The 11,531-nt window shown below is 37.9% G+C and overlaps 1 protein-coding gene across 1 annotated transcript; it reads left to right on the top strand.

The window, feature by feature from the left end:
- Positions 1 to 2,525: 2,525 nt before the first annotated feature.
- Positions 2,526 to 11,324, top strand: LOC140156437 (uncharacterized). The gene is made up of 3 exons (XM_072179386.1): positions 2,526 to 2,732; positions 6,103 to 6,586; positions 7,709 to 11,324. The coding sequence occupies exons 1-3, from the start codon at positions 2,587 to 2,589 to the stop codon at positions 8,408 to 8,410; spliced, it is 1,332 nt and encodes a 443-aa protein (XP_072035487.1). The 5' UTR covers positions 2,526 to 2,586; the 3' UTR covers positions 8,411 to 11,324.
- Positions 11,325 to 11,531: the final 207 nt, after the last annotated feature.

The raw sequence follows: 11,531 nt of genomic DNA, 5'->3' as shown, positions 1-11,531 counted from the left end.
TCGGAAAACCTACATGGTTAGAGAAAAGCAAGACTGTTCCACTGGATCATCTTGCTAGTTTTGCAGAGGCTGACCACAACCTGACAGATGACGACATTGACCAGGCGCGGCAGTTGTTCATTTCATTCTACTCTTCTAGCAATGACATCGCCCAGTGTAATAATCTTACAGAGCTCAGGGCTCACAAATTTCTGAAGAGTGATACTACTAACTTAAAGAGATTACCGCCAACTGAGGATGCACTTCGCCTTCACCTGGAGAGAGCATCATATGCATGCATCATAGACAAAACAGCACACATCACTAAGTCCTTCCCCCCCAGATCCCAAGGAATGCGGATGGACTTTAGAGGGGACATCGTAGTTCCACAAGCAATGAGAAATCCACCATGGCCACCAAATGTGTCAAAAGGAACCAACTGCTCTTGCAGGAAAGGGTACCAAAGAAACTGCAAGTGTTCAAAAGTATCCAGACGCTGCAATACTGGCTGTATCTGCAGAGGACATCCTGATACTTGTAGTCGAGCGAAGCTGCAAGAAGACTCGGAAAGGGATCTGGCAGGTAAACTGGAGTCCAAGTGATGAAAAAGAAAGTGGATCTGAAGAAGACATCCAATGGGGTATTAGGTACCATGGCAGAAAATAGTTCCTATAAGAATTAAACATTCCACTGCGGGACACAAAATATAGCCTCATTAACCATGTTAACGTTTCAATCATTCGTCACTATATAGTAGGCCTATAGGCCTACATGTGCACCTTAAATTAAGTGTCACTCTTTGGAGGATGATAAATTGACCAAACCAACACCACCTCCAGTGTTTAAAATTAAATTTCCTTTCATTTGACACCAAACACAATATACTTTGAGCAAAATTTACTAAAATGGACCCCCCACACACGTGACCCCCCCTGTTGTAGGCCCCGTGCAGAAGATTTTTTTACGTGTCCACCCTAGGGGTGTTTATTTGACCCCACTAAACCGTTTGACACCCATGAGGTTTTTATATCTTCCCAATGCAGGTGGACCATCTCTGCTCCCTGGGTATACTGTTTTCCTGAACTTTATAGAGCGTTTTATTTAAAAGGCGCGCGCCTCATGAATGTGTGCCAATGATTGCCTCCTCCCTTTTCGGGTGGCCAAAATCCGCCCACCCCATTTAACCCTCCCCCGGGCTCATACAGTCCCTTACCGGCTTAGTGATAATAAATCATAATAACAATATTATAAGGCAAAAAAAAAGTTGCGCAATGTTGTTTTTTATTTATATTATTTTTGAATACAAAAAATGCAACGCTCAATGCGGTATTTATTTTTAAATATTTGAACAATAATACAGGAAGGAATAACACGTAAATCACACCATTGTTATCCTTTTAACATTTATTAAGAAAATATAACAGAAAAGGGCAATGCGCAATCTTGTATTATTTAATATTCAAAATAAAACAGAAAAAGCGTAATGATAAAACAGAAAATTCAAATGTTTGATTTACAAATTGTAACAGTAGTTCCTGGTTAAACTGCTGATCGTAAATTATTACTAGCTTCATTCTCACCATTTCGTTCCTTTTTTCCTGGTTTTAATGATTTTTGAACACAAATATTACAACAACAAAACCCAAAACAAACAACAAAACAAAAAAAGGAAAAAACGGCTGCCAGAAAGTAATAGTAATATTATAGGCCTATAATAATATGTGACGTGTCATGTCAAAAGGAGACACTTTTGGGCAGGATCATAAATGGAGAAATAGCCAAAAATCTGCCGGTGGGTGATTTTTTCACAATTTGGGTTTGTTGCGAATTTGTGATGTTATAATGCTAAGAATATTGTCTGATAGTTTCAGACCGGAATATAACTGGCATCTTGTAGTTTTTGAGACACTTTTCAAGTTAATTCCTACTCTCAACATTGTCAATAATATTTTTAAAGGCCGATATCTCAATTTCCAATTTTATAATACCATAACTTTTGAACTCAATATCTTCGATTAGGAATGTCCGATTTCATTGGGGAAAACGGTGTTGTAGAGCAAAATATCTCTATATTGAATATATGTAAAAAACTCAATTTTCATAACCTGCCCAAAAGTGTCTCCTTTTGACATGACACGTCACATATTAATGATGCTGAAAATAATGTAAGAATACTCCGTGAAGGACGAGGTGAATGTATTTAAGAAAAATAGATGCTTTTTGTATATCTTTTATATTTTATAGGCCTATGTGTCATTGTTTAGATGAGACGGTAGGCCTATTAGTATTTGGGTTTTTTCCAATATAATTTATAATAATATTAATAAAGCTGAATATGTGTAAGAATACTCCATGAAGGACGATGTGAAAGTATTTAAGAAAAAGAGATGATTTTATATCTTTTATATTTTATAATGTCATTGTTTAGGTGAGACGGTGCAAATAAATGGAAGAAAAAGAATCTGGAGCCTGATAAAAGCCCCTCAAGTGGTTTAATATAATAATAGATCGATCGAAATATCCCACTTTGTCAGTCAGTTGTCAGGGAGTGAGATCGTTGTGGTTCCTTTTCTTCCATGGTGCAACCTGTGAACTTTGCTATCGACAATGTTGACATTCTTGCGAGGAAATCGTGTTTTTGGAAGGAGGGTTGGCAAACGTTTCATGCATTCATCAGCGGTATGCATGCAGGATATGCCTAGACCTAAGCCAACCATGCCAACCATATCGTCCGAGGCGGGAGTTCCGTATAGGTAGGTGAAAACAATAGGCACCGTAGCAGACCATAAAACTACTAGGTATACTAGTAGGGCCTACATGCATGTAGGCCTACATGTACTAAAAAAGTAACGCAGCTGTTATAAATACGCCTAAAGCTTCAGAACTAATCATTGTTTTCACAATATTTCAACATAAAAAGAAGGATGATTTATTTACGCGCATTTTGATACCCCATTTGTCCAATTATGTTCAATATTAACAACACATTATTGTTTTGAAAGAAAATACACGAATTTAAAAGTTGGTTACGTGAATGATTTGAAATCGGCGCGAAGATAATGGAGGGTTATGGGCACACCTGACGTTGAAATCACGTTGAAATAGAGGTTATCCGTGTCTATAAGCTGCATATCCTATCAGCGACCTTGTTTAGGACTTTCAAAAGAAGTATCTGCATGTGCAACCATAACTGTTTCAAAATAGCCCGCCAAAGTCATGCAGCACACCGACATCGCCTGGTTAATAATTCCATTGTATAGCAGAGACACTGAAATGAATACACGGGATCGACACACGTGAATGTGCTATGCACGATTTGATATTCAGGCGATAAAATTTGGATACCGGGGTAGAAAATGATGAATATCTCCCGTAATTTTTTTTGTTCTAAAGAAGCCATATTTATTTCCTTGCACTTGAACATATGTGTTGAAAGGATATGATAGTCGTTAGCTTGCGTATTGAGAAAGAAGCGTACGTCTTGAGCTCAAAAACTGACCAAAATTCTGATTTTATATGCGCATCGTAGGCCATCGTGGAGGTAGTCTCGGGCCAGACTGTATGTGGCTATCACGAACATACAGGATCGACGAGTGTCCGACCAACACAAACTGGCTGTGTAGGAGACTATCGTGGAGGCAGTCTAAAAGAAGATGACCATGGCGTATGTATGGTCACTGACCGTACATAGGTCAGTAACAGGCTATTGTCATTAGCCTTAGTCAGATGTCCTTCAGCCCATTATGCGTTTCAAAACTATTAAACAGGTCGGAACACAATGGCCATGCGTGGCTGTGGATTCCAACGCACTGAATGGTCTATTGTTCTATTGTGTCCGATTTGAGCGCTGACATATTGGAAAATGTTGCCAATCAATATTCATGAGAGTGTACATTCAACGTCGAATTTTTGAAATTGGGTGACTTGTGCTTGACAGGTGTAAAATACATCTGGGCGTTTTAAATACGTAACGCATAAAGGCATTGACATCATCGAATGGCTGCCAATAGTGCTGTTAGTGTTAGGCCTGTGGGGGGGGGGGGCTATGTTTAGTTTCTATAATAATTATTATAAGGCCTACATTTATTTGTCATTCCTTTCTTTTCCTTTATCTGTACTTATTCTTTCCTTGCTAAAGTATCACTCCCTCTTCTTATCTCCCTTCCCTTCTCCATCCTCTCTTGTTTTTGTCCCCTCTCATTCCTATCATTTTCCTTAGCTTTCTATTTATTTACTTCTATTTATTTATTTCTCTTCATTTCTTCCGCTTTCTCTCTTCCTCTAGTCCCCCTCTCATTCTTCATATCCCCTCCTCCACCTCTTCCTCCCTCATCCCCTCCCAAGACCTCTCACAGAAGAGCTGCCCCCTTCAGTACGCCACTGTTTATGACATTCTCCTTCTTAAAATAAAATAAAATGTCAATTTGTGAAACAACTTTTATATAGGCCTATACCGGTATACTTATTATATGTTACATGTAGCTATTACCATTATACAGTACCGGTACTTTAGACATGCATACATGGCAGCCTTGATGTGTAATCATTCAGCAAGCGCATTCAATTTATTTAAATGAAGCACCTAAAGTCAGTGGGGTGACAACGAACTGTACATCAGCGGCTAATGTGTGCCCTTTGTGCTTACGGCTACTCAATCACACCCTTGGGTTTTATGCTAACAAAGGGTACTTTTCGTTCCAGTAGGCGCTTTCACGCGACTTTCGTTTGATCACTTATTGACAGTGGCCTGCTAGGTAAAGCGTTAATACACTGTCGGGTCAGCTTACCGATTTAATGGCGGAAGCCCTTTGTCCCAAACAAAAGGCACCTTTCGATGAATAGCTTGTCAGATTTCAAATCGGCATAAGTGAACAATGCGTTACATATTATATTGCTTCTCCATCTTTAATAGCTCCATGTGGATTCAACCTACCATGGCGATTTCTGCCATGAAGATATCGGGCGATGACACTGTGTGCAGGTAACTCCGAGGTCATGCATTGAATTGGTTTGAATGAGGAATACTACGGGAACCAGCGCCTTTTGTTAGAAGTTACGCATGAGTAAAGTGGATAACCTCTATCAGGTTGAAATTTCGACGTCGACTGGTCGAAATCAGGTTGAAATCACCGTTGAAATCAGGTTGAAATTTCAACGTTGTATCAACATTTTTTCAACCTGATTTAAACTATTCTTTAGGTTGAAATCAGGTTGAAACTTCGACGTTGTTTCAACTTTGATACAACGTCGAAATCCTAACCTGCGCCCAATGGGTTATGCGTGCCACAATGCTTGCGTAATAACCATTGATCGCTGTAAAACCGCAACTTTTAAATTCGGGTTTATTACTTTAAAAGCACTACTGTGTTCAGGGGCGTAACCAGACCTGACCTTCCGGGGGGGGGCAAGATTGTAAAATTTCCCAATTTCTGAAAAAAAAATCGTAGTATGAAGCTCCTGGTTGTTTGGCATATTAGAAGCTAAAAAATCAGTGTTTCAGAGAACAAATTTCACAATGAAAGTAGTAGGACCCTATAGATCTTCTTCCCTCTTTCTTTCCCTTTTTTCTTCCCCTTCTCCCTCTCCCCTTTTTTCTTCCCTCTTTTTTTTTTCTTCCCTCTTTCTTCCCTCTTTTTTCTCTTCTTTCCCTTTCTATTCCCTCTTTTCTCTCTTTCTCCCCTTTTCCCCTTCCCAATTTTTTGCTCTTCTTCCCAGTTTTTTTGTGCCCGGGGGGCAGCTTGCCCCCCCGGCACCCCACTGGTTACGCCACTGACTGTGTTGTTAATATTAAACGACGGTTGACAATGGGGTATCAAAATGCGCGTAAATAAATCATCTTTCTGTCTGTGTTGAAATATGGTGAAAACAAGTATTAGTTCTGAGGCTATTCTGCGTATTTATAAGAGCTGCGTTACTTTTTGTGCACTTTAGAACACGAAGTATATTTTTGTGACAATGAAAAGACATGATTCCACTCGTTTATAATCTTACTAGTATAATGTGCCTTATGTCGTATTTGGGCAATTCCAAAGATGCCAAAATGGCCAAAATCACTAAAACCATGCATTTTAAGCCTATACATGTAAAAATTACATCGTTTCTTTTGTACTTTTTTTTTCACAGAGGCGATTATAGTCAACAGGCAGCCGATGCTAGACGTCAATGGGCTGAACGTTTTACCAAATCTTCTCTTAGTAGCCTAGATGGTTGGTGGGAGCCAAACGACCCATTTGACGAAGAACATCTTATTGCTAACATAGAAAATGCCGTTGGTGTTATTCGCATACCTGTTGGTGTCGTTGGTCCGATTGACATTCATGGAAAGTACGCAAGTGGTACATTTCTTGTTCCAGCGTCTACGACAGAAGGTACTCTTCTTGCTTCTGCTTCAAGAGGTGCTGCTCTTTTGAATAAAGCCGGTGGAGTTGAGGCACATGCGTATCGGCAGCGGATCACTAGAACTCCGACGTTTTATTGCAACAGTGCAGAAGATGCGGAACGAGTTGGAGGATGGATTCAGAGCTCTTTACCAATCCTTAACGAAGTCGTGGCATCGGTATCTAAGAGAGCTCAGTTAAAATCTTTGGATTTCTTCATCGAAGAGGAGGTATTGCTATTGTACATTAATCTGTTTGTATGGCAGATTTTTAAAAAGTTAACAATAATTGTGAAGTTATGTTAATTTTCATTAATCTTCATTATAAGCGCATTTTCAAAAGTTTACAAAGCGCAGAAACAAACAGCAGACATAATGAAAAAACATGAAAACAATAGAAATCAAGCAAAAAGATGTGTCTTAAATAGTTCTTAAATTGTGTGGAATTAAAGTTCCTTAAATGATTTGGTGAGGAGTTCCAGCTAAGGAGGATGCTATACCACCTATAGCTGTATTTCCATGGTTTATATGAACAAGGAATTTAGACCGTCTTGTTTTGAGAACGAAGTACAGTACGGGCGGTAAACACAAAACGTTTTAAAACGTTTTTAGAACGTACCAAACGTTTTATAAACGTTTTTAAAACGTTGTGTGTTACCAGAATTAAAAAGACTAGTTTGTGTCTGACGTGACCGTCAATCAAACTTACTAGTGCGACCCTTGATTGGCAACTTTAATAGTAGCACGTAACAGGAAGGTTGATTAATCTAGTGCCTTCATCGGAGAAAAGGCGGGATAAAGGGTATCGCAGAAAATAGCGAAAAATTACGGTACTTTAACAAGGCAAAAAAGCAACATTGTAGGAATTGTTGACATAACGCCTTCAAGAAAGAAAGTTTCTTATTAAGATCTTTTTGAGATGGTTTCTATGTTTGTAGGACAAAGCACGCTGTTTTCCTGCCGCGTTCAGAAAATCGACCATCACAGCATCTCGTAAACAAATCGTTTCTGAGGTGACCTCAGACGCAATCCAATCTTTTTAATTCTGCCTTCGATTATAATTCGTTGTTTAACCGGAAACAAGATTCTCCATTAAGAGTGAATGAGTGCGTTTTAGTTTTGAGATGAAAAATCGGTTTTTTAAAGTAAAATAAAGGTTATGCATGTTAGCATGTTGTATCATCTTTGTTTGTAGTTTTCACACAAGAAAACAAGAAACGAAACAAACAAAAAACCCAAAAGACAAAAAAACCTGCATCAATAATTATTAAACATACTGATCTTAAATATTTGAACCTTTTTGCTCTTAAAATAGACTTATCCCTTTGTCTTGTCTTTCCTCATATTTCACAGAAGCTGAATGTGTTTTTCGCCTACGACTCAGCAGAGGCGGCAGGACAAAATATGTCTACCACCTGCACCAAAGCTTGCTGTGATTGGATCGTAGACAACGTCAAGGAACTGGATACCAAGATCAATGGTGTCTTAGGGGAGAACGTTCTTTCTGGAGACAAGCACGTGTCTACCCTGAATGCTCTCTTTGGGCGTGGTGTTTCCGTTGTCGCCAGAGCCTCGTTACCAGATAGCTTAATTGAATCTGGTTTGAAACTCACAGCTGATGAGTTGGTACGGGGCTTTGCAGTATTTCGTGATCACCAACTCAAAGTCATGCCGTCCTCGGTTGTAATCGGTAATGTTCCCAATATGATAGCCGCCATGTTTGCCGCTTTTGGTCAAGATTTGGGCTCCGTTGGGGAATGTTCGCAGGTATTTTTAGATATTCAGAAAGGTCAAGATTTGGGGTATGTAGATGTTGAATTGAAAATGCCCAGTCTTACCATAGGAACTGTAGGGGGCGGTACAGCATTGCCGACACAATCGCAATGTTTAGCGATGGTTGGTTGTCAAGGGGATCCAAATTCAAGCCGAAAATTGGCTGAGATTATCGCCAGTGTGTGTCTGGGAGCAGAGTTGTCTCTGTTGGCTTCATTGGTTTCAAATTCACATGCTAGCTCCCATGACAGATTTGGTCGCAATCGCCCCATAACAGGATAATAACATAAAAATATCGAGGGCTGAGACCAACAAAGGCTGAACTCACAATGAAAACAATTGTTAGTTAATGCTTTCTGGTTCCCAACATTCAATATATTCTAGGAGCCCATGCAGTCATTTTTGCAGCAAAATAGATTTCAATTGATATAATATCCCAAAAGTTAGTAACTTTTTTCAACTGTTGCAATTGGGTCGTTTACAGCAGTATCCCGGGAATGGTAGTGAGTTTTGGCAAAAATTGCATTGATCATTTCATATTTGAATCCTTCTACACACTGTAGAAGGATTCAAATATCACAGATACACTTTTGAAGGTCCTGTGGTTCTTGAGTTATGTTGTAAATAAGGCTGAAAAATTCTCTGATTATGATAAAATGGTCTCATATTGTTCCGCTTGCAAAAACATTTGATAAAAAGAATAGTTTGCCATATCTCAGGTGGTTTGTTACCTTCGTATCATGGCAAAGTAGATCTAATTCCATTGAACCGTGTTGACCTTGACCTATTTTGTGATGTTACCTATGTAACAAAACATCCAAAACAATGCATCTTTTCTCATTTTGATTTATATTTGCCAAAGGAACAATTTGAGACCAGTTGGATTAAAATTGGAGCATATTTTAAGGGGGTACTACACCCCTGCCCAATTTTATGCCTATTTTTGCATTTTTCTCCAAAATTATACCGCATTGGTGACAAGTAAGATAATTATGTGCAAGGACTACAACTACTGCACTGGAAATTTTATTTCATCACACTCATCAGTTGTGGAGTTACAGTCAAAAATGAGGGAAAACCAATATTTGATCAATAAATCAATAACTACTTGCCTTGAGTTGCTGAATTTTCAGTGCAGTAGTTGTATTCCGTGCCCCTATAATATACATATCTTTTGTCACCAATGCGCTATGATTTTTGAGAAAAATGCAAAAATAGGCACAAAATTGGCCAGGGGTGTAGTACCCCCTTAATTATAAAACACCTGCACCTGGGCCCCAAAAATTATGTGACCTTTGACTTTTTTGCCTATAACTCAAGAACTATAAGTCGGAGACTGGTCAAACTATACTTTTTCTGAATTCTTTTTTTTTTAAACAAGTTTTGACAAACTTAAAAATTTCACCCCTACATAGGCGGCCATTTTGGATTTGTGTAAATTAGGCAATGTTCCACTACTTGGATTTTGATGTGTTATCAAATATGTTTTTCTGAACTGAATGGTTCTATGATCGGTGAACTCGGAATAAAACTTGCCTGGAGATCTCCGGATTAAGGTGGTACTACACCCCATGATAAATGTTGTGACTAATTTTGTATTTTTCTCAAAAATAACTACGCACTGGTAACAAAAGTTATGTAGGCCAATAGAGACAAGGAATGCAATTACTTCACTCATGAAATTTCAGTGATTCAAGACAAATGGTTCATTATATAATGTTAAGAAATGATGTACATTCTAGCGGTACATGTACCTCTTTTCTTATCATAAATAACGTACCGCTTGTCTTGAGTCACTTAAATTCCAGTGTAGTATTTACTGGATTCCTTGCCCCTGTAATATACATAACCTTTGTTACCAGTTTGTTATTATTTTTTGAGAAAAATGCAAAAATAGTCACATTTATCAAGGGGTGTAGTACCACCTTAATATGAAAACTTAAATTTTACTGTAAAGCACTTCAGGTTTAGTCTTTCACGTGGTATATTAGTTCACCACTGGGCGTTATGATAATGCAAAAAGTAGAAATTCGAGAAAAATCGATGGCGTAGCTGTGGAGAAAATCACACATTACTGGCTTAAATAGATATCTGATAGTGAAAACCAACAATATTTTGGGGGAAAATAAAGATCTATTTTTAATGCAAATCGTACATTATTCCTTTAAGCTACTTCATGGACAAGGGTTTCTTTCTTCTTGAAAATAATTTATAACTTGATAACTTGGTCATATTTGGTTTGTTTGATTACGCTGCAATAATGTTGTTTACGCTGTTTACGCTGTTTACTATAATATGATCTGATATTTGAAATTTGAAAATGAAACAAATTGTTTCGAGTTTTCCCTAGATGTTTCAAGGTTTGCAAAAGGTTGCGCATTTTGCCGTCATTTTGTAAACAACAGATGCTATGCGCTAGACACTGTTGTTTAATGATATGTAGAACTGTATTCATTTTAAAGCAAAGTTGAACACTGATGGCGCTATTTATCTTGAATCTTGTTTGCATCTTTACGAGGTGTAGACACTTGTATAATGGCATTAAAACATCATAAAATGAGTAACATATAGCAAGGAAACTTTCAAGCTACTACATAAATCACATTATTGGGCTAAATTAAATTTAAGATATTATGTAAATAGCACCTTCACTTTGCACACAAATGTACAGTTTATGAAATAAAAATTACCACAAAAAGGCAGAAAAAGATGAAAAATTTGATACAGAAAAGAAAATCTAACTTAAAAATAGCTAACAAATATATGTGTATATAAGTGGGATGGCTGTTGGTATTGTAAGGTTTAGAATTAAAAATTATGTAAATTATCAAAACAACCGTGTAGGCTTAATCATTGTAAACAGAACTGTGTAAAAATGTGAACAACCACTGTTAACTGTCAAAGGAGAAATAGTGGTGATCATTAACCGTTTAAGTTTAATCGAAATCGTATTGTAATGGTATCGTTGTAATAAATAAAATCGTTGTAATTACTGCATTTACCTAAACACGACGTGAAAAAGTTCACGTTCTTCTGTGTCATGCGTCACGTCAAAACGGAACATTGTCCAGAAGCGTTGCGAGATGTAGGCTTTATACCAACGAATATTAAATCTGGAAGTGACAATTCCTCATTAGCATGTCTCTAATTGTTATTAAAATAGGGCATTGTTAACGACCTTCTTAGAGTGCACTATGGTATAAGGAATAGTTGTAACCATGTAGGATGTTTCGTTACCTAGGAAACATCACAACATAGGTTGTGGTCAATAGGCTGTAATGGGGGGATTTACCTTTATGGCAAATTTTATCAATAACAAAGCATTTTAGACAGTGCAAACGATTCCTTTTTTGACTTTCTTTTGCATGACGAGCAATTTGAGACCATTTGCGTTGAAATCGGA

The sequence above is a fragment of the Amphiura filiformis genome, chromosome 7 (genome assembly GCF_039555335.1).
Source record: "Amphiura filiformis chromosome 7, Afil_fr2py, whole genome shotgun sequence".
Classification (NCBI taxonomy): Eukaryota; Metazoa; Echinodermata; class Ophiuroidea; order Amphilepidida; family Amphiuridae; genus Amphiura; species Amphiura filiformis.
Note: the sequence above shows the minus strand (reverse complement) of the source record. Positions and strands in the feature narration are given on the sequence as shown.